Source organism: Vanessa atalanta, chromosome 8, assembly GCF_905147765.1.
Source record: "Vanessa atalanta chromosome 8, ilVanAtal1.2, whole genome shotgun sequence".
Taxonomy (NCBI): domain Eukaryota; kingdom Metazoa; phylum Arthropoda; class Insecta; order Lepidoptera; family Nymphalidae; genus Vanessa; species Vanessa atalanta.
The window spans coordinates 11,562,648-11,585,092 of record NC_061878.1 but is presented as its reverse complement, the minus strand read 5'-3'; the positions used below and the strand labels follow the sequence as shown (position 1 = coordinate 11,585,092).

The following is a 22,445-nucleotide window of genomic DNA, read 5'->3' as shown; positions in this document are numbered from 1 at the left end:
TCTATATAAAATCTTTACATCGTAAACAAGTCCAGCACTCGTAGGCCAATTACCAAAATCCAAACAAACGTCGCTATAGCAACGAGTGCTGCCATTTAACTAATTAAATAACCGTAAAATAGTAATCTAAAATGTATGTGATAAAATATTTTTCTTATGCTAATTATTCTTTATTAAATAATAGGAAATAGAATTATAATTTTTAAATAGAAAAAACTAAATTGACATATTAATTTACACTTTATCGGTTTTTCAAAGTCAAAGACAAGAAAAAAAAACATGTTTCCGTTTGACTGCTTTATCGACGGATATAATTCTTATGTTGATTCGCAAGATGGCGTTGTACAAGCTTTCAAAATCCCAATCGGCCACCATTGTTGGATGTGATCCTTGTGCATAGTTTGATATAATTTGCTTTATTCTAACAGCTATCAGTGATATTTATAAAATTCCGTAAAAGGCTAAAGTGTTCATCAATCAAAGAACATTAATTCAACTTTAAAGTATCGGTGCAGTGCATATTTTCAAACCTTAAATGCGTTCAAAATGTCACGCGAAGTGAGCTTCAGATTTGTGAACACCATACCGTACTTGAAATAAATGTGGTTTACTTTTGAATAAACCTATCAATAAGTGAATATATGTGCGGTGTTTATTTCACGATGTCCAACAAATGCAATGGATGCTTAAATTTATAACATAAGCTAATGAAAACGTTTTAGAACTTTCTGTACACGTCGTAAGGGAGCGCAGTTACGCGGGCGAAGGCTTCAAAGTTGCCGGCAACATTATGGTGGACTAAAGGAGTGTTTGTTACGAAATAGGAATTAAATACATTTTGTAAACAGTGCCGCGAGGACTCCGCACACGATGTCTGGCGGGTCGCAGCACAATCCCAATGGTAGACAGTCGCAAATCGGATCGGGTTGGAGCCCCTTGCAGGTGGTGCTTATTATTCTTATTTTAAATTTCCTTAATTAATTATTTGTGTGATGTGATGAATCGCATCGGACTATAATTTTAATGCTCATAAATAAACAAGGCTATTTTTCATATTAACGTGAACGTTAACGATTTGAAGTTAATCTCGAACTTAAAAGAGCGCCCATTGTTTTTATTGAAAAAAATAATAACGAAACAAGTTTTGTACACTTGACTGAAGATTCATTGAATACCTATATAAATATGTATGTTGCAATACAAGAATCAGCTGTTTGCATGTTTGACCTCTTTAGTTAAACACTGGCTGACACAGTTCTTTGAGCCAATGTTGCCACATTATTTATATTCAAACAAAAGTTTTTTGCTAATTAATACACTAAATAATTAAATAATACATTTGTGTATTTAAAAAAATACTATTAAGACATAATTTTCATAGAGCTGACAAAGATCAAAGTATAAATACTTAATATGATGATTTAAATAATTGTTTAAAGTGATACAGTGTTTTTGAATAATTACAGGTTTGTATAATAATTGGATCCCATTTTAGGGATTCTTTATTTTAGACCAAAAGTGGCATTCTAATGAATATGTGTAAAAACAATTGTGTTTAAAAAAAAAACTTGTTTTTGATATTTTTGCATTATTTAATAAAAAAATAATAATTAAAATACTAAAAAGTTAGATTAAAGTTTAAATAAAAGTATCAAAGTTATATAAGTTTAAATATTTTTCAAAAGCAAAAATTAAATAAATATAGAAATATATAATAACTATTGTATCATTCCATGCGCCAGATGGTCTATTTAAAATGTTATGTCATTTGTCATGTGCATTTTTGTTATCAATAATTAAATAAACTTTGAACTTACAAATTATAGAAATATCTTCTTAATGACCTCATATCATCAAAGGTAATAAAAATTAGCACATTCTTCAATAGTAGAATTATTATTGTACTGTGCCAAGTTTATTTTATGTTCAAATTATATTTTATGATACACATATGTATATTATATAATTTTAAAGTAAAAAGTTATTGCTCTTTGGCCTGTCAGTCTATAGATTTATAACATGTTTAGAAATTTCCTTCAATAACTAAGGTCTAAGGTCAAAGTTTAATAGCTTATATAGAATTACATTTATGCAGATAATTAATTATTTTATTTAAATATCTATGATATTATCATAAATCATTGAGGAAAATGCAAATAAATAAAACACTTAGATAAATATTTCTAAAAAGGTAAAATAAAGTACATTTATCAAAATGTACTTTATTAGAGTATGCTCTTGTAAACACTAAGAATTGTTATTTTACAAGATTTATTTAAATATATATGTCATGTGTAGTTTTGTTATTTAGTTGTAAAGTTAAGCTTTAGTTTAAATAAATATTAGCACAGGTTGAGTTTCTAAGCTCAGTGGTAAAGTAACTTTGCAAAAAACTTAAGCAAAGGTCATAAGGGTCATTGTTGGGCAAATGGCTACTATACTATGGGACTTGTGCCATGCTTCTGTGCAAGTTAGTAGATATATGAGCCAGTATACAATTAGTTCACCAAACCAAAAAAGTGTTTTTTTTTTGGTGAACTAATTAAATTAAACAAAGAGGTTGTTGTACTTTTCGTAACAACTGGTAGTTTATGTAGTTATTCTTTTTTTTTTCAAATTAGACTGGCCACCTCATGGTAAGCGATCACAAAGCCAGACATTAGCACTGTAAGAAATATTAAGCATTCCTTACATTGCCAATTCACAACCAACACTAGAAATGATGTCCCTTGTGCTTTTAGTTACACTGGCTTACCTAACCTTAACTCAAGAACACGATAATACTAAGAGAAGATAGAATCATATAAGATTGGTCTGCAATCTGCATACATTAAAATTACAAAGCCAGAATTAAATAAACGAGTAAAAAAATCGTTCCATGTAAAAGTACTCCATAAACCCAGATGCAGAATCGATTTCAGACGTAATTAATAAGTGATGAATTTAGTTACAGGTGGCGAACCTCCTTGCGCGCGCGCCGCAAGCCCACATGGCGTCGGAGCGCGGCGTGACGTGGCACACGCCGACGCCGCCGCCGCACCTCTACCACGTGCCGGCGCCCTCGCCCCCGGACCCGCTGCAAGTGAGACTCTCCATCATTCACAACTGAATTCGCTTAGAGCATGGAGTTACAAGACCAGAGCTAGAACGACATACGATGCGATAATGCATGTTTTGATGACCGTGATCGCTAGAAGCTAGAACTGTGATAGTTTTATTGAATTTCCCTTCTAACATTACGTAAAACAAAAATGAAAACATCTTTTTTCCTTAACGGAAGGTGACCTCTTCTTATTTATCATGTTTTATTAATTGTTTCGTACAATGCATTATGATATGCTTAATCGAACTCAAAACTATTTCACTTAAATGTACCAATTACCGGCAAAAATCATTTCATCGTGACGTAGTTAATATTTAAAAAAAACTTATATAGAAGGATCTTTGGTAACTTGTTAATGCATTATCGTTTTTTTTTTAAGTCTAATGTAAATATATTTTAAACGTACATTCGTTTTAATCAATATGTGGTTAATTATTGGTAATGTATACAACACAAGTGTATAATTATATTCATTGCAATATGGCGTCCCACATAGTCGCTACCCTGGGGAATTCTACTGCGTTTTAACGATTCTGATAGGTTCCCGATTCTATTCGAATCCAAATTCGAATATTCTTTACACAAATAATTCTCAACTGACTGGTTACTTGGGACCAATTTTAATAGTTTATAGCCCTTATTCGATTGAACTGCAACTGAATGTATAATTAGAATAGGAAAACGGTTAAAAGGCTACGATTTCCTTTCGATTCGATTGCGATAAAATTACATTTTATTAGTAAATTTAGTCCCCTTAGTACGGAACAAATAAATAATAATTTATTTCATTATGAAAGACTTCGCATCTCCAGTACATAAAAGTACTAGCCCAAATATATTCAAACATGCTGAGCAAAGATATCTTCTAGACTATTCCAAAATGCTGTTCTCTTTCTGTCATTATAACATATTAGATAGAATCTACTGAGACATGCAGGCTTCCTCAAGATGCTTAATACGAATTGAAATTTAAAACCAGCAAACAAAATTAACTGTGTAGTTTTTCGTTGATTCCGCAATATTCATTTTAAATTCATGTCAAAATATTTAAAACTATAATATTTGAACAACTGTGTTATATTATAGTCTCGGCTCTATCCAAAAAAAAAGTATATCGCCAAACAAAACTATCGAACACGATACTGTCGAAAAGTAATTATATTTTACGTCCGACCGACGTAAACACATCATGAATATTTAACATGTTTTTCTTAAATTGTTTCGTGGAACCATATTGCCGTTGTAATTCTTTTAATTTTAATTTGTGAATACCTCAATCATTTTTCGTTTGAGGTATATTGAAAAATTATCATGGAAATTTACATGGATCAAATGTTTTGTACTTTTTGTCTCTAAAGGAGTATGACCTAATTGAAACTACTACTAACTCCTTTCTTCACTAGAAAAGATACAGCATTGTATAATATAGGCTGATAAGTTTATCAGCTAAATTTATATGTAAAGGTGTAAATACTCAGCAAAATTTTTCATGACTAATTATGTATCAAGGTAGAATTCAAATAGATAGATCATTTCATAACTAAATGAATTATCTAAAGACACGGATTAAGCCAATAATGATAATGGGCTTATATTATTATTGTTTGAACTCAAAATATTCTAGAGAGAAATGATCTGTGAGATTCAATTTTTAATATTTTGCTTAGTATCAAGCTAAACGGTTTACCAAAGATGCTCCTTAGACGAATGTCGTGTATGTAGATTTACTTATGTATACTGGCAGAGTTGAATGAAACCTCGTAGTATGTGTTAAAACTTAGAAATTTTGATAAACACCGGTTTTGAAGTAACCTAAATCAATAGAATTTAGTTAGCAGTTTGTTTCCAAGTACCTGCTCTAAGCAGCTATCCAGTACCAATATTTGCATCCCTCTTTCTCGTATGTATTATTTTTCTTCTTTTGCTGTTTGTTTAGTGCATCGCATGGATACCATCTGAATGTATACATATAAACTATCATATACAGAGCTGGATTGATCATATCGGGGCCTCTAGGGAATGTACGTTTCTAACTTAAATTTATATTTTCCTACGACATTAATAACATCACAGTTTTACAATATATAACGGAGTCTTTTTATTTAAATAGAAGAAATGTACAATATCAATAATTTAATAAACAGTGAATTTCAAAAATTAATTACCCAGAGGCTCCTAGCCGATGAGGGGCCGCTTGGCAGTTGCCTACACTGCTTATTGGTCAATCCAGCATTAATATGTGCTTTTACCTTTTTAATACCTCGCATGAGGAAAAGTTCTTTTCACATTTTTATTATGCTACGTGCAAAGATAACCCTACACACAGCCCATTCCAATAAAAGGAGTAATGAAAATATGTAAACAATTTAATCCTTAAACGACATGAATTGCCGCAATCTTAAATATTCTAGGATAATAATGATAGATTCGTAAAAAGATTGCGTTTTGAATGTCAGCGAAATCATTATCGGAACTTTGAAAGTCAAATGATAGTGGATATAAGTATTACAGAGGAACTGATACCATGAATTGTACCCAGTATATAGCAGAGCTTAAATCGCTTGGAATATTTGATGTTAAATTTTGTTTAAGTTTTGTTTATCTCTACTCCTGTTGGAATAGGCTATAAGTTATTACGCCTAGCCTACTAGGTCTTGTATTCCGTTTCGATTTGAAGAATAAGAGAGGCATATTAAGTACTATCACAAAGAATATAGCATTATTTCAGGCATCTCATTGAATTCACAAGGAATGGTTTGTGCTTCTTGAAACTATAATGTCTATAGACATAGACATTATAGTTTTACTGCTTGCAATCAGATGGTGTAGTGCATGCCTTTGTAAATACATTAGATAAAAATAAATAATCTTTAACACATTACAAACTGTGAAAATACACGATATATCCATATGGCGAACATTTGTCATTATTTTGTAAATCTTTGAACTAGATATATTCCGTGGTCGTGTTTTCGTTTGTTGTGTTTTAACTGTAAATTTGAAAGTTATACCCCAAGTAATAACTAGTTAACGCCACTGTCTATTGGACTACGGTAGGGTCTCTTGTTGCAGGCGATGAAGAGCGGCGCGAACTCGGTGTTCCGACACACGGCGACGCCGCCCGAGCTCTACCGACACACGCCCACGCCGCCCGACAAACACATGCTCAGGTATATGTACACACATACACTAACCGCCTTCCCGATTCGCCCTTTCGAAATAATACATTTATTCACTTTACGATTGCAGCTCAACGTACCGATTCCTATCTCCAAAGACCCATTCAAATTTATATTATATACATATAAAATTTTATTTAGTTTAACATATAAAATTTAATATAAAATTCGATTTAGTTTCAATACAACTGTTTAAGGGGAGTTCAGTTACATACACACGTACAGAAGATTTACCCGACTTCGAACTGTACAGTAAGCGTCTATATACAATTTTTAAATTGAAGAACAAACATAAAGAAAATCTTTTTTTACTATATGTGTGTAACACATATAAATCTTCCTCTGTTAGTTGATGAAAACCGATGCATAATTAAACGTAGTTTAAAAGATCTATGCGGACTACGGCAGCAGGAAGCCACTCTTGTTTTATACTATGTAGAGAAATAAAGATGACAGTGTACTAGAGACGTTTCAACTTTCAAAAACCTTGAAAACTATATCTACACCAATATTATAAACGTGAAAGTAACTGTCTGTTACCTCTTCAGGCTTGACAGATTTAGATGAAGTTTAGATTTCGTAGGTTTACTTAGTTTGACTCACGGGTTTGTCTTTATTTCGGAAAACCCTCCCTTAAGGATGTGAAAAGAGGGGTGGAAGTTTATACGGAGAATCAATATTTTTTTTTGTATGGGGGTAAAATAGAGATGAAAGTTAGTGTTCTACGAAGTTTAATAGGTGTTAAAGAATAGGATGTAGCCGTAGGCTCAGCTGGTCAAATATAATTTGTTAAGATTGTGCGGGTTATATATGTATGGATTATGTTAGTATTCTTAGTGGGTTATTGGGATATCATTCTTCACAATACTTATTAAAGTATATGTACCGGTGTTTATTTTACACCATGTTCCAATATCCTTATGTTGTATTGTCTGCTAGTCAGTGCGAGAAATAATTGATCCAACGTAACATTGCGCTTGCCTGCTCTGAACCCGTATGAAACCGATGATCGGTTAAGATTCATATGTTCTAAGCACTGACTGTCTGGGTACCTAACTGCGGCCATTTTACAAACAGCGTGGAAACAAAACACACCTATACTAAGTACTAATACTACTTAAACGATTAAGACTTAAAACGATGTTTTACATTAAAATATGTTAATAATATTAAATAAATTCATATACGATACATTTTTTTCGTACTTTATCGATTATCCGTCGTACATGGAGCTCCGGAAGTTTTGTAAAATATGTGTTTACTGCAAACCAACGGGGCGGTTCAAATACCCTTATGTTACACGAGAATGTATTTCTTAATGATTGAGTAATTTACGTCTAAAATACAATGTTATGTTGTGTACTGCTTTGAAGAATTGTTATCGGTATTAATAATTTCGTGCACGTCTACGATAGACTCGATCGAAACCTATCCACGATTATAGATCGTTAAAAGATAGTGATTTTTAGTCGACAAGGCAAATTATATTATACGCAAAAACCATAAAATTCAATGACATGAAGTTCAACGGGCGGCCATATTTGACATTTACGCGTGCGTTTAGTAAGTGTTTTCAAAATAATAATTTCGTGCAGGCGTGCGGTAAACTCGATTAAAACTTATCCACAATTAATTATTAGTAAATGATATACCGTATTTGTTTAGTTTTATTTATTTTACCCGAGCGAAGCCGAGGTTTTTCATCTAGTAATAGATAGTTTACTGTTATTATTAAAACAGAATAAATCAGTTTAAATCAAAGATTTTTTTTTTATAAATTATGTTTATTATTATTTTTTTTAATCTATGAGTATATATTTCTTTGGCAAACGAATTATAGAAATGATAAATTATTTATTGAATTCTTGTCACTGGTTGATTATCGATGTCTACTCAAGACAACGAGTTTATACCTAACGGTTTTGAATATTATAAGTTTGCTTTCTAAATTATTTTGAGATTTTTTAGCGGTATATTTATTCTATAGAATTTTCGCATATAGCCACCCGTGCAGGATATATTTTAGAACAATAGGATGCGCAAATACAGGTACAATTTGTGTTCCCTCTTACTTTACACGAAAACGTAATCGTGTCAGGTACTCAAACGCAGGCGATGTCGTACGAGAAAAGTAGTTTTAAATAAATAATTTTACATCAAAATATACATGATACTTATTTGAGCACGATGAGCATAAAATTTTTAATGTCGAACGTCTTCGATGCAATAAGGTTTTACTCGGGTCATAATAGAGAGTTGCAAGAACTTTAGTTAATTAAATAATTAGTTATAGACGTTATATCAGTAAATTTTGATTAAAACCTGTTCCAAATCTATGTTTATCGATTGGATAAGACACGACGTCCTCACTTGTTCCAAATCCAATGTATCGAATGCTGTCAATATTTCAATTATTTTAAACAAACTTGTTCTGTTAAAACACACCAGACTTTCAATAAGGTGTCCACAATTACTGTTCTTAATCAGAACCATACATGCTTTAACCATAGACTTAGTTAAAATGTAATTGAATATTTGGCTAGTTATAATAAAATAGTTATTAAAATCTGATCAAGTAGCGTATAAAATAATTCAGCCAAGAAACGGCTATGGAATGGCGAAAAAGTATTTTCATAACCATTCTATGCTTTGTACATATTATTGTGCACAAGTGTATGTGCGACCACTAGTGCTCTGCTAGTGAAACGATCGAAAGCAGTTCTGGTTCAGAATCTGAAAAACAGAATCAGCTTTCCGAAGTACTTGAGTGTAAACACTGACAATTTCTAAACCTGAGCACATAAATCCAATAACTTTTTAACAAACACGACACGCCTTCCCTACTAAAAATCTACATGCATAGAAATTTTATAAGCAATCTAACGAATATTTTCAATAAATTCACATTATCTCTCTCGCTTGGAGTTTGAGCTTGGGTTAAATAAGACTCTCGAACCTTTTGGAGCCATTGATTCTAAAAAATAGTAAAGACAATAAAATCAGTAGTTACACTACAAAACAACACTTACATTAACTATTTGCAATTAATTTAGACATGTTACGTAGAATCAACTAATAACTGGATCGTCTATATACATACATACAATCAGACGACGCTCCAAGATGATTCAGTGCTTAAACGTATGAATCTTAACCGATCTTGTTGTTGTACCTGTTGTTCTTCTAAGTTAACATTTGAAAGTTTAATGAACTGGTGTAAAAATAATAATAAATTACTTTCATGTTATACGTATGAAAATGACTATCGAGGCGCTGAATCATTAAGTTTTCAATAGTTATCTTGGTTTATTTAAAATCAGTTAAATAATGCCACGGATGTAAACTGAATATTGTCAATTTTTTGTAAAATGGACAAATTCGACCCTAACATACTATTTCTCATTAAAAATTCAAAAATAACGTGCGTTTCAAAATTTGATCTTCGACTCACTACAATCACTCTCGTTACTATTTTGCAAAGGACAAACATCCACGATTAATAATTTCCGATTCAAATATGTCGAACAAAAAAAAGTGTGATCTTAATTGTGAACTTATCTAACCAAAAATTTTTTATATCCTGATAGTTAATATCTTGTAAAACTCTTACACCAAGCTATATATGATAGCAATCGTAAGCCAGCCGATATGAGTTTAGACAAAGGCCCAGTACGCTCGAATTTTGACGGTGACAAAATGTTAGCGTGGAAAAACGACAGTCATTATTGTATTATTTTGAAGCACAATAATAGTACTAATTTGAATGAAATATAGAGTTTGCTTCTTCGAGTAACGTAAATCAAAGTCGGCGGGACACCTTGAACTAAACAAAAATCATCGGGTTACTCTCAAAACCGTCATATTTTGCTGCATATTTTTGTTCATAAACGTTCAAGATCTGTTATTAGGTCTAACCTTGACTATCAAAGCAATGACTGATGTTAAAGTTTTAGTTTCGTAAAAGTTTCGCTGAGGAGTTTCATTGACATGTTGTTTCTATCTATCTCGACAACATTACTCGCGAACATTATACTGAGGTCTCACTCGGTCACACATCAATGACTTTTTTATATAAGATATTCAAACTGTAATCTTTTTCGTGTCTGTGTCCTCATGAATGGAAATAACATTAAAGACACGTATGCGGTCTCGTAAATTAATCTAACAATGAGATCTCTAAGTCGTGTGCCAATTTTACATCAAAATAACGACCTACTCCAAAATGCTCATATATGCCTATACTTGTACATTTTTTATAACACATACTTAAAATAGCAGCCGTGCGAAGAGGCGGTAGATTGGTAATTAATGACAATTAAGTTCTTGCATTTTTTTTTTATTAAGATAGTCTTCCGTCAGATTGTAGGTTGCAGTGAAACTTTTACTACTAATCTAATGTATCTATCCAATCCAATCTAATGTAATATCCAATATTTAACCTGTAGATAATATCAAGGTATTTAAAGAAGTAATATGTATCACTATCGAAGATTATCTCTTCGTGTATAAAAACTTGGAGAGCCGAGATGGCCCAGTGGTTAGAACGCGTGCATCTTAACCGATGATTTCGGGTTCAAACCCAGGCAGGCACCACTGAAATTTCAAGTGCTTAATTTGTGTTTATAATTCATCTCGTGCTCGGCGGTGAAGGAAAACATCGTGAGGAAACCTGCATGTGTCTAATTTCAACGAAATTCAGCCACATGTGTATTCCGCCAACCCGCATTGGAGCAGCGTGGTGGAATATGCTCCAAACCTTCTCCTCAAAGGGAGAGGAGGCCTTTATCCCAGCAGTGGGACATTTACGGGCTGCTTATGTATAAAAACTTTCTCCCGTACTAATAAATATTTACAAAATGGTTTGTCTTCTTTTGCGCGTCTAGAAAGAGACAAATTGAACCTACCTTTACAACTTTCGTCAGCAAATCGTTGTTTATAGTTAAATTCGAAACGTATTTATTTATGTTCAAATCCGTCGTTTTTTTTTAGGCATACTCCTTCACCAGGCGATGTTAAAGCAGGGGCAGCTTTACCTCCGAACGATCTTTATCCTCATTTGGCGCCAGGAAGAGGTAAGTTTATAAAAGTATTGTTTTATCAAGTTATTCTCGAAGTGTCACTCAGGAATCATATCAAGTAAAGAACTATCCAGGTGATAGCGTTTATAATACATATATTATATATATTCTCATGATATAGTGTGTTAATGTTAAGAAACTGTAATAATTATTTCAGATAAACTAATGCGAGCAGACGAACTCTTAGCATACGCGCGTGGTGGCGTGGATCTCACTGTGGGTGGACCTCGTGGTGCCAATGGTTCCCCCGCGCCCATTCACCCCTCCACGGGAGCTCCTGCCCTGTCAGTGCGGGATGCACCCACGATCAACAGTCTCATCGCTCGTGCGGCGCCGCATGCGCGCCCCGCGCACGCGAGGGTGGATGCGTTGCTGGAGAGACTGTCTGCAGCGCCTGCACCCGCGTCTCCCCACTCGGTCATTGTGCACTCTCGTGCCGCACCCACGCCGTCGCCGCCTTCCTCCAATGAGGTAGGGCTTATAACGAAATAATATGTCATAATTGATCAAACTCCCTCCGTTCTTATCTACTTATTGACAAAATGCATATAGGTTATATCAAATATGTATATATTTTTAGGACTCGGCAGACTCTTGTGGAGCACCACCGGGATCGAAACGAAAAAGGAAACCTGAGCGCACGTTACGTGTGCCCGTCCCGCCGCCCCCGCCTCTTGATATACCCAGACACTCATCTCCGCCTCGAGTTTCACCTTTAACTACACAACCACCTCTTGAAAATGGCGACATAGTACATTCAACTCAAAACGGACCAGAAAAACCACCTACACCACAACCACCCGAACCTCATGCGAGAAGAAAAACCCGCTCCGGTTCAGCTGAAACTATAGATGACATCGCTGCGATGATCGCCAGTACAGACGCAGAACGTAGAGACACAGCTATAGAACCGACCCCACCACCAGAAACGGATGTGCCAGTTACAGTAGACAAATTAAAGAGCGTCTTAGCTAGTCCTGAACCCGAAGCAAAGTCACCTATACCCGAAAAACCTCCAACCCCGAAGTCACCAGAACCTGAAATAAAGCCTCCACCTCAAAAATCACCTCTCCCTAAAAAAGACGAACCAGAACCACCTCCAGCGACGGCTGCAGCGCCCAGGCGGCGAAGTGCAAGAACTTCGAACTCGGAATTAACTAATGTACCTGTGGGATCGCCGTCTGAAGCGAAGCCCGCCGAGCCGGAGGCTAGCGAAGCGGGAAGTGCCGAACCAACCGCAGCAAGCTTCGTCGAAGTCGAAAATCAACTAGAAAAAATGTTTGCTGGATTAGAAGAGGAAGCACCTACAGGAACGGAACCGGCAGAGAAAGGCTTGAATGAGAAGAAACAAACGGCCAAAGCCCGAAAGAGGAGAAAATCGGCTCCGACAAAAGGAGAGAGAAAGGCGTCGAAGCGAGCGAGTCGCGCGTCAACAGGTGATGAGGCTCCAAGACGAAAGACAGCTAGGAAAAAAGGCGTTGAGAAGAAAAAGAAAGAAGCCCCTGTCAAAGATGCATATGATTCGGGAAGTAATGCGAGCTCCAGTCGGTCGAGAGGACCATACATACAGGTAATTCTCTACCACATACATATAATGAAGAAAAATGTTAGCTTTCGAATTTGCATTATTAAAAAAAAATATTTACAGATTGTCGGACCTCGAGATTCTCCAGTATCAGTCTCAGTGGTCAACGCATCTGCCAGTGCAACGGAAGAGGAGCGACGGACCGCCGGCGACGAGTGGCGCAATGGACTTCGTGCGAGAGGCTTACACGCTAGCACGCTAGGCCTGCGGTATGACGCTTCAACTCCTGACGCGTCGTGGTTATGCGCCTTTTGTGAAAGAGGCCCGCATTCGTCTGGCCTGGGAGATCTATTCGGACCCTACGCTATTGATATTAATTGTGAAGAATTTAGGTAATAAATATGTATATATACTTAATACTTATATTAAAAATAATTTTATTATATTTATTTATTGTTTTAATTAATACTTTAGCAATATTAATAATGTCGTAATAATTATTATCAGATCGTTGGACGAGGCATCAAAACGACGGTTCGCGTCATCATCAGGTGGCGCAGAAGTTTGGTTCCATGAATCGTGTGGTGTATGGGCACCAGGGCTCTTAGCTGCGGGGTCTCGCCTGTGGGGCCTGGCCGCGGCGGTGTGCGGGGCGCGGTCCGCCCGCTGCGGGAGCTGCGGCCGAGCCGGCGCGGCCTTGTCGTGCGCCACCCGCGCGTGCCGAGCCACCACACATGTGCCCTGTGCCACCGCCTGGACCCTGCACGATGACTTCCGCGCGCATTGCCCAAGACATGCCTAGCGACTACATACGTCCGCGTCGAATGTCACGCAGCCAGTGAAAGTGTTACCCTAGTGATCTGTGAACGAAACGACGCTTGGACCAACGAGGCAGACAGACAGATGAAATTTTGTTACCTGATTGTGTTTAGTGAAGGTGACCTGTGACGTTTGTGATTTTCCGCTTCGCGAGTGGTGAGTGGAAGAATATTGTTACCTGATCATGTTTAAGTGGTTGTAATGCATTAAGTTGACTTAATAAATAAAAAATTATGAAGTTTTCCTAGATGACTTCCTTATTAAATTGTGTTGTGGGTATTTAATTTGTTGCTAATCTTTTTTAAAACACAATCGGTTGACTAAATTACATTGTAAGCGCGAAAAATACTCATTCTCGCGTAAATTCAAGCACAGCTATGAATTACATTCAAATCAGTGTACTTATGTTGTGGTTACTTGCCAGAGAACTCTATCTAAATATACTCATTATGTATCTGATGACGGAATCTCTTGATGCCCACAAGAATCACAAGCATTGTTAAAACTTATTGGTACCATAAAAGTTGTATTTCTTGCAAACACTGCAATTATTATGAAATTGACCATGAGAGTAAGATTTAATGTATTTACAATAATTTATACCTTAAAACAATGTTATTATGTAGTGTGATGTCGGTTTAACGATGTCACGCTTTTAAGGTGTTCTGATGCCAAAACGCCATACTCAAATGGTAGTATACCCCATTCATATTCTATAAATCGAAACTGATCGAAGGAACTGTTTATTTGTTAGATTTTAAAACATGTAAGTTTTTTTACAATTATAATATTAAGTCATATTAAAAAAGTTTAGAGGCAACTGTATGCAATAACTTGTTCGGTAATTTAATTTTTTATTTAATAAAATATTTTTAATGTTTGTAACAATGATTTTAAATTTTCTATTACATGGGGTATAATGGCTTACAAAAAAAAATTAAAGAACAAATCTTCCAAGCTCTGTTAATCTCCAATAAATATTTTGCCTGTACTAGATGTCTTATTAGATGTAATATAGAGAAAATGTAGATAAATTCTTGTTAACATTTTAGAACTAATTTATTAATACCAACATTTGATATAAATGAATCTTAACAACATATATGTACAGAATATTTTACATATATCGTAATTATGATAAATAGTTGTACACATTATCTTAACTGGATTTGCTATCATGTAAATATAGATGTAAAATATAAATCCATTTTATTGCATCAGAACACCATTTGTTTAATTGTAAATTAAACTTAAGGCGATATAATCAATAGAAAAACAGTATTTCATACAGTACAGACATATTATATTTTCCAAAATAAATGCATGGGTGTCTGCATCATGATCATGCAATTAAACCAAATGTCGCGGGCGATAAATAATAATTGGGCAATGTTTTCTTAGTATTGTTAGTTTTACCCAATAATAATAATATAACTCGCGCAAAAATGCTGAACAATTTAATTTTTGGTAATCTGTAAACAGTTATTAAGTATGACATTTAAGTCTACAATAAATGTATTATAAAGTATATTTTGTTTTGTTTTTAAGGCATGATAGAAATTACCTATATTTAAATGCTGAAATTTGATGTCTAGCATTTGTTATAAAGAAGATTCCATAATAAAATTCATATTTGCATTGTGTTCTTTAGAATATTATAAAATTCAGTAAGTCTAAATAATGTATGTTTAATTGTTTATTAGATATTTATTGAAAAATCTAATGAACATGATGGCAATTTTTTAAATATTTTACACTTGGTTAATGACAATCAAAAAAGCAAAAAAAATTGTTTTGAATATAACTAAAATGATAGTGGAAATTAAACGGATTATATAAATGCTCTTTTGAACAACATTAATAATATTTTAAGTAAATCAAAATAAAATTAGAAACAATTTTTTTTAAATTTTTTAATACATTTGATGTAAACTTCCATTTGTTTTATATGTATGAGTACAGTGATATTAAGAATAAAAAATTATTTCAATGCATTGAGTATACTTTATGTATCTTCAACTGTTTAGTTGCCATTTTAAATTCAACTAGTCTTATGTCGTGATTAAAGAAAAAAATTGTCTTTGGTTTTAAAAATATAAATGCCCTTGTAGAATGTCTTGTTATGTCGAGTAGCCTAAACATTGTTATTCAAAAATGTAAAATGCCTTTTTCCCCTCTATTTTCTATTCAAGCTCTATTTTATCTATACTAATTTAATTATAGCATTCATACCAATTAATTATTTGTAAAATTTATCTGACCACCTTGATTTTAAATTAACTATTTCAATAATATCAGTCAGTAAAACACCACCATTTCTCTTAATTCTATATTTAAAGAAATGTAAAATAAAAGCATGACAAAAGCATAAAATTATTAAATTTAATTCCAATGAATAGAAAATAGACTGTATTTAGATAATATTAAGGTACAAATTTATAGTAGAAGAAACAGGCCAGTTTAGAGTTTTTAAAAAAAATATTCTGACATTTAATAAAGCGTAACAGATAACATCCCAAAGCCTTCATATTGTAAATTGTGTAAGACTATCACATATGGCAGATAAATAATGACTTTATTAAGTATGTAATTGTTATAAAATATATTTATCATGACATTATAAGCAAATTGAAATACAACATGTTTAAAATGAAGATAATAACTTTCATTTCAATAAAATTTTGCTTTTGCATCCTACAGTATTTTTATTCTTGATTAAATAAAAAACATTTTCAATGTTTTAGAATTTAGACAACTAAATATTTATACTAAAGGATGATTTTTTACCTTTAATTCACTTATATGTAAATTGCAATCATAAAAAGAGCATGTTGCGATTAAAGACACGCTATTATCAAATTTCCAGTCAGCTCCATACGAGATGCTCTCGTGTTCCAAATAATCGGCCATCACGCTAACATTTTCCTCAACTTGAAGAATGCGAAAACCTCCGTACATGCAAGCCGCTAAAATTATACTTTTGTCGAATGGATGCCACTTTAAACGCCAAACACCACCATTCACATCCGTTTCGCTGATGCAGCGTTTTAGTTGTCTAAGATCCCAGAGGCGAACCTTTTCATCGTAACTAAAAATTAAAAAAAAAACGGTAATACAATTTTAAATCTATTTTTGGACTAAGAAAAATAATACTAACCTTCCAGTTATAAGTTGATGTTCTACTTCTACATTATTTCTAATACTAGTAACTCCTGCCTCATGGCTGCGGTTAATTACGACTGCTTCTGGTATTCTTATATCATAGCTTTTTAGCAAACAATCGTCACCACCTGAAATGTTTTATTGAACAACATATTAAAATTAAATCTTAAATGCTCTATCATTTCCAATTCTGCAAAAAATGTACCTGAATAAAACAGATCTGTATTCCAATAGTTGTATGCTGCTATCCAGGCTTCAAATGAATGTGATTTCCATTGTCCGATCTTCTGTAAACAATCACCCACTATCTGCAAAACCGTAATGGTACCCGACGAGTCACTAATAACCAGATTAGGTTCCTGCATAAAGGATTTATTTGACGACCAATCAACAGACAGCGCCAACGCCTCTCCACCGACTATGTTTTCTATCCACAAGCGCAAGTTTAGTGTACCGTTTTCTTCTACCAATCGGTAAAGTTGAGTTACCCCTTCTGATGTCACAACTGCTAGAACCGGATAGTCTTTTATCGTATGATAGCACCATTTCTGATCAAGAATACCAGCTGTATCTACTTCTTGTATGGGAGTTAAATGAGTTGTCTCATCATTAATAGAGAATAGATATATTCGTCCCAGTCGCTTCTGCTTAGGCTGATTAGCAGAACCTGCACCTGAAATAGCATCTTCTCTACTGAAATAGCATCGATATTACCTACTCTAATTTAATTTGAATATCAATCTAATCACCTTCATCTTTCTTCTCCAATTGATAAGTTCCGCATACCAGCACATGTTTGAAGCGTTCCACAGGGCACCATTCAACCGAGTCGGCGCTGTACCCCGTAATCCACTTCCACTTAGTATTCCATGTAACCGCCATTGTATCTAAAAAGTAAAATTATCTTATCTGTTATATGTTAACGGTTATTACATTAAAAAAATAGATTACTTATGAAACTGAATATGTAACCCTAACCAAAAAGTAAGGAATCAGGAATTCCAGTCGGAGAATACGAAACTTCAAAAATCATGATGATGAAAAAAAAGTTAATTTTCTTCAGACGTTGGAATAGTAATCGAACAAATAGTGGCTTACGATTGGAATACACAAGGTGTCGAAAAAAGACTTGAATTTTTAAATGCAGGTCAAAATAATTATAAAAATATACCGTGTTCAAATGCCTACCTTTTACGGATTTCGTAAAAGGTAGGTATGTGAATATTCGATAAGGAAAACCAAAACATACTGAAGTATAGGTAAGCATACACAACAAATTAGCGTTGGACAACGACCGGCAATGGGGTAAGATCGTACTGATGGAATTATCGTTAATATTAATAATTTAAACAACTTATTCATTAGCATATTCGATTCATGAAAATAGAATTATGAAATAATCTTTAAAAATATATATGTTTATATGACAGAAAAAACTAATCACTAGAGCTCAACGTAAAGGAAAGTTACACTTTCTCTCCTTACGGAAAAAACGTACAAGAAAATCGCATGAAGTCACTACAACTTGTTTTTTTTTTAAAGAAAAGTAGGTATACCTTTTTTACGGAATTACTAATATTCCTATATACCCCTCCAATTAAGCTTAAACCTTGTACTAGAAATGGGGACCATAATAATCCAAAGGGTCAGGATCAAACCTGCGACGACGCAAAGCGTAGGTAGTCTTTTCATATTAATACCTACTCTCTGAGATAAATATATCTTTGCACAATAATATTTATTTTTATGATATCAATATTTCATCTACCTACATCCACGAAAAAGGTATATAGCCTTAAACTAAAGTCTGTGTAACTGTACTAAATACACTTTACTGCTAACTCGACTCACAACACTCGACAAACATGTGTAAGTACTGGAGTCAATGGATCGTCGGGCTAGGGAAACCGTCGGCAATGCATCGCTAAATCAATACAAACTCATCAGTTATAACCGACCTCCTCTACGCCCTGCTGTTTCAATGCGATATGCTTACTAAAGGTATAGCAAAATATAAATGGATCAAAAAAGTAAACAGCTTATATGGTGAATTAGGGGTCTATGTAAATAAAAACGCACTAATACTTTAAATCCATTTATTAATAATAAAATTGTCCATATGGGAATAAATACGGTATACAATCGCGTACTAGCGATTAATTCAACATATATATTTCGTTTCACATTTTTAACACGATACTAAATTACTAAAAATTTGTACTGTTTTATGGTTCATCACTTACAAATTACATTGATCACTAAGAGGGAATATTTGTTATAACAGTTTGAGACTATTTCCTATAGTATTTTATGTCACATTCGCAAAATAAAGCGAAAACAGACACTAGACATACTTCATGAGTAATTGTCATATAAAATAATATTTTGTGTAGAGGAAAATTCAATATAAAAAATATCAGTTGAAATGGACTTTTAAGTATAACATTATGTAAGTACACTAACAGTTAATGGTAACTTACTTTTATATTAAAAACTATTTCGTAATTTCTTCTTAAATCTAACTACTCGCTATCAAGTATACTTCAACGGCAGTTGGACCAAACTTTTTAACAAGAGATTTTATAATATGGTAACACTGCTACGATCTTTTTTAATTACAATTATTTGGTAAAATTTTGTGATAAAATACTTGTTTGCGTCCAAATATATTATGTAGTAAGCTTCTAAAAAGAGATAACAATAGATATTTCAGCATGTCAAATCTTGTATGGTAAATACTAATACTAAATTGGTGATTACTGTTAATAGAATATATGTTGTTGCTTCTAGCATTAAATTTGTCTTATACTTAAGAGCAGTGTAAAAATATATGCTAATACAAATATATTATGCTACTTAATACAAAATACAATACCCAAAAAAATAATTTGTGAAAAATTACAACAAAGAAGATTATCTTAAGCATTCAATTTATCAGCCCAGGACTGAATTATCAAACCACTAATACAGTACTACTTCTCCTGTTGAACTAGATTTTGTTATAAATGTTTACATATGAAAAATAAAGCAGAGTTTTTACATTTTTAATTTTAAAATACTAATTAGCTGTAGCAAAATAAAATTTTTAATTGTGAATTTGCATGTAAAAAAAAATCATGAATCCTAGCAATGTTACCATTTAACAATAACCTCTTCATATTTCATTTATTTTATTACACGGAACATTGACTTGAGTAAGGTGGATTAGTGGTTTTAAGACTAAATTATATACAACCTAAAAACTATAACATAATATTTACCAAAAATGAATGAGCACATTTTCCCTTAAAACTATAATATCCTAAATTGAGGTCACGCACAAGGCTTTAAGACATGATTGTCTGATATTTAAATAACAGGGTTCATTAATTTATACTTTAAGAATGATATTATATTTTTAAAAAACTTGAATAGCTTATTTGGTTAGAAGTATTCCAGACTATTAGCTTTTCATTCAATAAAACCAATTGCACATTTTTAAATAATAATAATAATAATAAAAAAATATATTCCTATTTTAATTAAATTAATTTAAATATCAAATTAATATCTCATTAAAATTAAATATACAATATTGAACCCTGAGATAAGTGCAAAAAAATAAGAATACAGGATTTATCATTGATTAAATTGTGCACAGATTATAAAGGCTAAGTCTAGTGTAGTTGACACTCTTAAAAATACAACTGTCTATGTTACACATTAAAAATATTTATTTCCTTTTTTAGCATTTGAGGTAGATGTTCACAATAAATGTTGCGATCACAGCCTGTGTTTGATCAGAACAGTCACACAACTTATAAATTATAATAATTATCCTTGTTATATAATAAGTAAATGCAGACCATAAAGAAATTAACATGATCCTTTCCTCAGAAAAACGAATGTGTTTATAATAACTAGCACATCCATTTTCATTGTTATTCCTTGGCACAGTTAGGAAAAAAAAATGTGTTTAATTAAAATTTATTTTATAAGTTGCCCAGACTTTCAATACTTCACATAACAATCATTGATAAATATTAAAACAACACAAAGTTATTCATTAATATAGTAGTATAAAATATGACTATTAAATTTACATCTTTGACTTTTATTTTAATGCCACCATATCAAACCTTTGGGATTTCGTTTTTTGTATGTTTTTTGACAAATTTAACATTCACAACTGCCAATTTACTTATAATAAATCTTTATATCCTTAACATTAATAAAAATATGCAAGATTTTACCAATTTAAGTATACTTTATAAAGCGGATAGTTGTCTCTTTGGGGACCTGTTTAAAACTTTGATCTAAAACAAAGAATGACCAAAAATAGTTTTTATCAATTTCAATATAAAACTGAAAGTTTGTCACACAAATTTTTTTATAAATTTAATGTCTAAGTACCCTGAATTATAATTTGATTTTATTCTAATATTTTCTTATGTGGTATACAAAGTTAAAGATATCATTAAAATGTTTCAGAAACAATATGTATAGACACAGAACCATCGGAAAACAACATTATTTTAGACAAAAACAGCTCCAGTTTTGTGTATTTTGTTAATATCTATGTGAACATGTAAAAATTTTAAATTTCTCTACCTCATTTAACTCCAGCATTGTAGTATATGAGGTATCTTAAATTGACTGAGATTATTAATTGTTTATATTTACTGTCGCGCAGACCTTTCGGTTTCTATGAGGCATTCTCTGACAAGTATGCGAGCGTGAACAATACCACGTTTCAGTCGTTCAGCTGAGCTACGGCTTCCTGAGTAGCTAGGTCTGACTTCTTTACCCATCTCTTCAATGACAGCTAAAAGTTGAGCATATTTAGACATACCGTTATCCTTATCTTTTCCCACTGACGAAGGTGATGAAGCAGGGACTGTTGATATTGTTGCATGACTGTTACCACCTAATGTAATATCCTTGTGACTGTTTTTGCCGCTCATGGGTATCGCTGTTACTGTCACATCACTCAATTTAGATTCTACAGCTTGAATATCCATCGCCTCCATATCACTAAAATGAAAAATATAAGCATAACAGACGTAACTTTTACTATCTATCAAAGAAAGTTAAACTTACCTAAACGAACAAAAATTACAACTTTAAAACAAAGTTCACACAAATAATATTAAACGATCCGCACGCGTAAAGAAAGGTAATATGACAATAAAACGTTTAAAAGTAGATAATAGTCAATTTAGGACATACCCACTACAACGTCTTGAGCCTGTTCCAAAAGTACAACTTGACTACGACAGCCTCCAATACACAACTCACAAAACGAATTTACTTATAAAGTGTTGGAATGTATTAATTTTATCGTAAATGCAAACAAATTTCATAAATAAAACCCGTATTTTCCAAACAAGATCGAAATTACCACATTGACAAGAAACATTACCATAGAGAAAGAAAATTAAAAGATGTATAATCCCATCTAAGCGTATATGTATTCAAATAAACCAATTTATTTAAAACACTACTTAAAAATAAATTATAACAAAACTGTTCGAAGAAGTAGAACGTTAAAATGACTTTGTTAAAATTATTTAAATAATATGATTAAGAAATGTACAAGT

General features: G+C 32.9%; 3 protein-coding genes across 6 annotated transcripts; 1 reads left to right on the top strand and 2 right to left on the bottom strand.

Annotated features, from left to right (window-relative positions):
- The first annotated feature begins 359 nt into the window (after positions 1–359).
- On the top strand, positions 360–13,828 carry LOC125065679 (proteoglycan 4-like). Of its 3 annotated transcripts, none has more exons than XM_047673444.1 (8): positions 360–942; positions 2,954–3,082; positions 6,161–6,273; positions 11,272–11,354; positions 11,518–11,831; positions 11,941–12,930; positions 13,009–13,277; positions 13,393–13,828. In XM_047673444.1, exons 1-8 carry the CDS (start codon positions 871–873, stop codon positions 13,685–13,687), a joined length of 2,265 nt encoding a protein of 754 aa, XP_047529400.1. In that variant the 5' UTR covers positions 360–870; the 3' UTR covers positions 13,688–13,828. The 3 variants fall into 3 exon arrangements, with proteins under 3 accessions (XP_047529400.1, XP_047529401.1, XP_047529399.1); XM_047673445.1 differs by having other exon boundaries at positions 2,948–3,082; positions 6,176–6,273; XM_047673443.1 differs by having other exon boundaries at positions 2,948–3,082.
- Positions 13,829–15,931: 2,103 nt separating this feature from the next.
- Positions 15,932–22,258, bottom strand: LOC125065877 (diphthine methyltransferase). Of its 2 annotated transcripts, none has more exons than XM_047673732.1 (5): positions 22,075–22,258; positions 17,616–17,753; positions 17,072–17,551; positions 16,862–16,994; positions 15,932–16,792 (listed from the first exon to the last, which is right to left on the bottom strand). In XM_047673732.1, the coding sequence occupies exons 2-5, from the start codon at positions 17,746–17,748 to the stop codon at positions 16,468–16,470; spliced, it is 1,071 nt and encodes a 356-aa protein (XP_047529688.1). In that variant the 5' UTR covers positions 17,749–17,753; positions 22,075–22,258; the 3' UTR covers positions 15,932–16,467. The 2 variants fall into 2 exon arrangements, with proteins under 2 accessions (XP_047529688.1, XP_047529689.1); XM_047673733.1 differs by having other exon boundaries at positions 17,072–17,539.
- LOC125065940 (cyclin-dependent kinase 2-associated protein 1-like) lies at positions 21,525–21,875 on the bottom strand. The gene has a single exon (XM_047673800.1). It carries the CDS (start codon positions 21,873–21,875, stop codon positions 21,525–21,527), a length of 351 nt encoding a protein of 116 aa, XP_047529756.1.
- Positions 22,259–22,445: the final 187 nt, after the last annotated feature.

What these genes read in the sequence shown, in the direction of transcription:
- LOC125065679 (XM_047673443.1), top strand. Translation starts at nt 871, where the DNA reads ATGTCTGGCGGGTCGCAGCACAATCCCAATGGTAGACAGTCGCAAATC. An exon ending in CCCGACAAACACATGCTCAG is followed by an intron (nt 6,274 to 11,271) that starts GTATATGTACAC and finishes GTTTTTTTTTAG; the next exon opens with GCATACTCCTTCACCAGGCG. An exon ending in ATTAATTGTGAAGAATTTAG is followed by an intron (nt 13,278 to 13,392) that starts GTAATAAATATG and finishes AATTATTATCAG; the next exon opens with ATCGTTGGACGAGGCATCAA.
- LOC125065940 (XM_047673800.1), bottom strand. Translation starts at nt 21,875, where the DNA reads ATGGAGGCGATGGATATTCAAGCTGTAGAATCTAAATTGAGTGATGTG.
- LOC125065877 (XM_047673732.1), bottom strand. Translation starts at nt 17,748, where the DNA reads ATGGCGGTTACATGGAATACTAAGTGGAAGTGGATTACGGGGTACAGC. An exon ending in ATTGGAGAAGAAAGATGAAG is followed by an intron (nt 17,552 to 17,615) that starts GTGATTAGATTG and finishes TCAGTAGAGAAG; the next exon opens with ATGCTATTTCAGGTGCAGGT. An exon ending in TACAGATCTGTTTTATTCAG is followed by an intron (nt 16,995 to 17,071) that starts GTACATTTTTTG and finishes AAAACATTTCAG; the next exon opens with GTGGTGACGATTGTTTGCTA.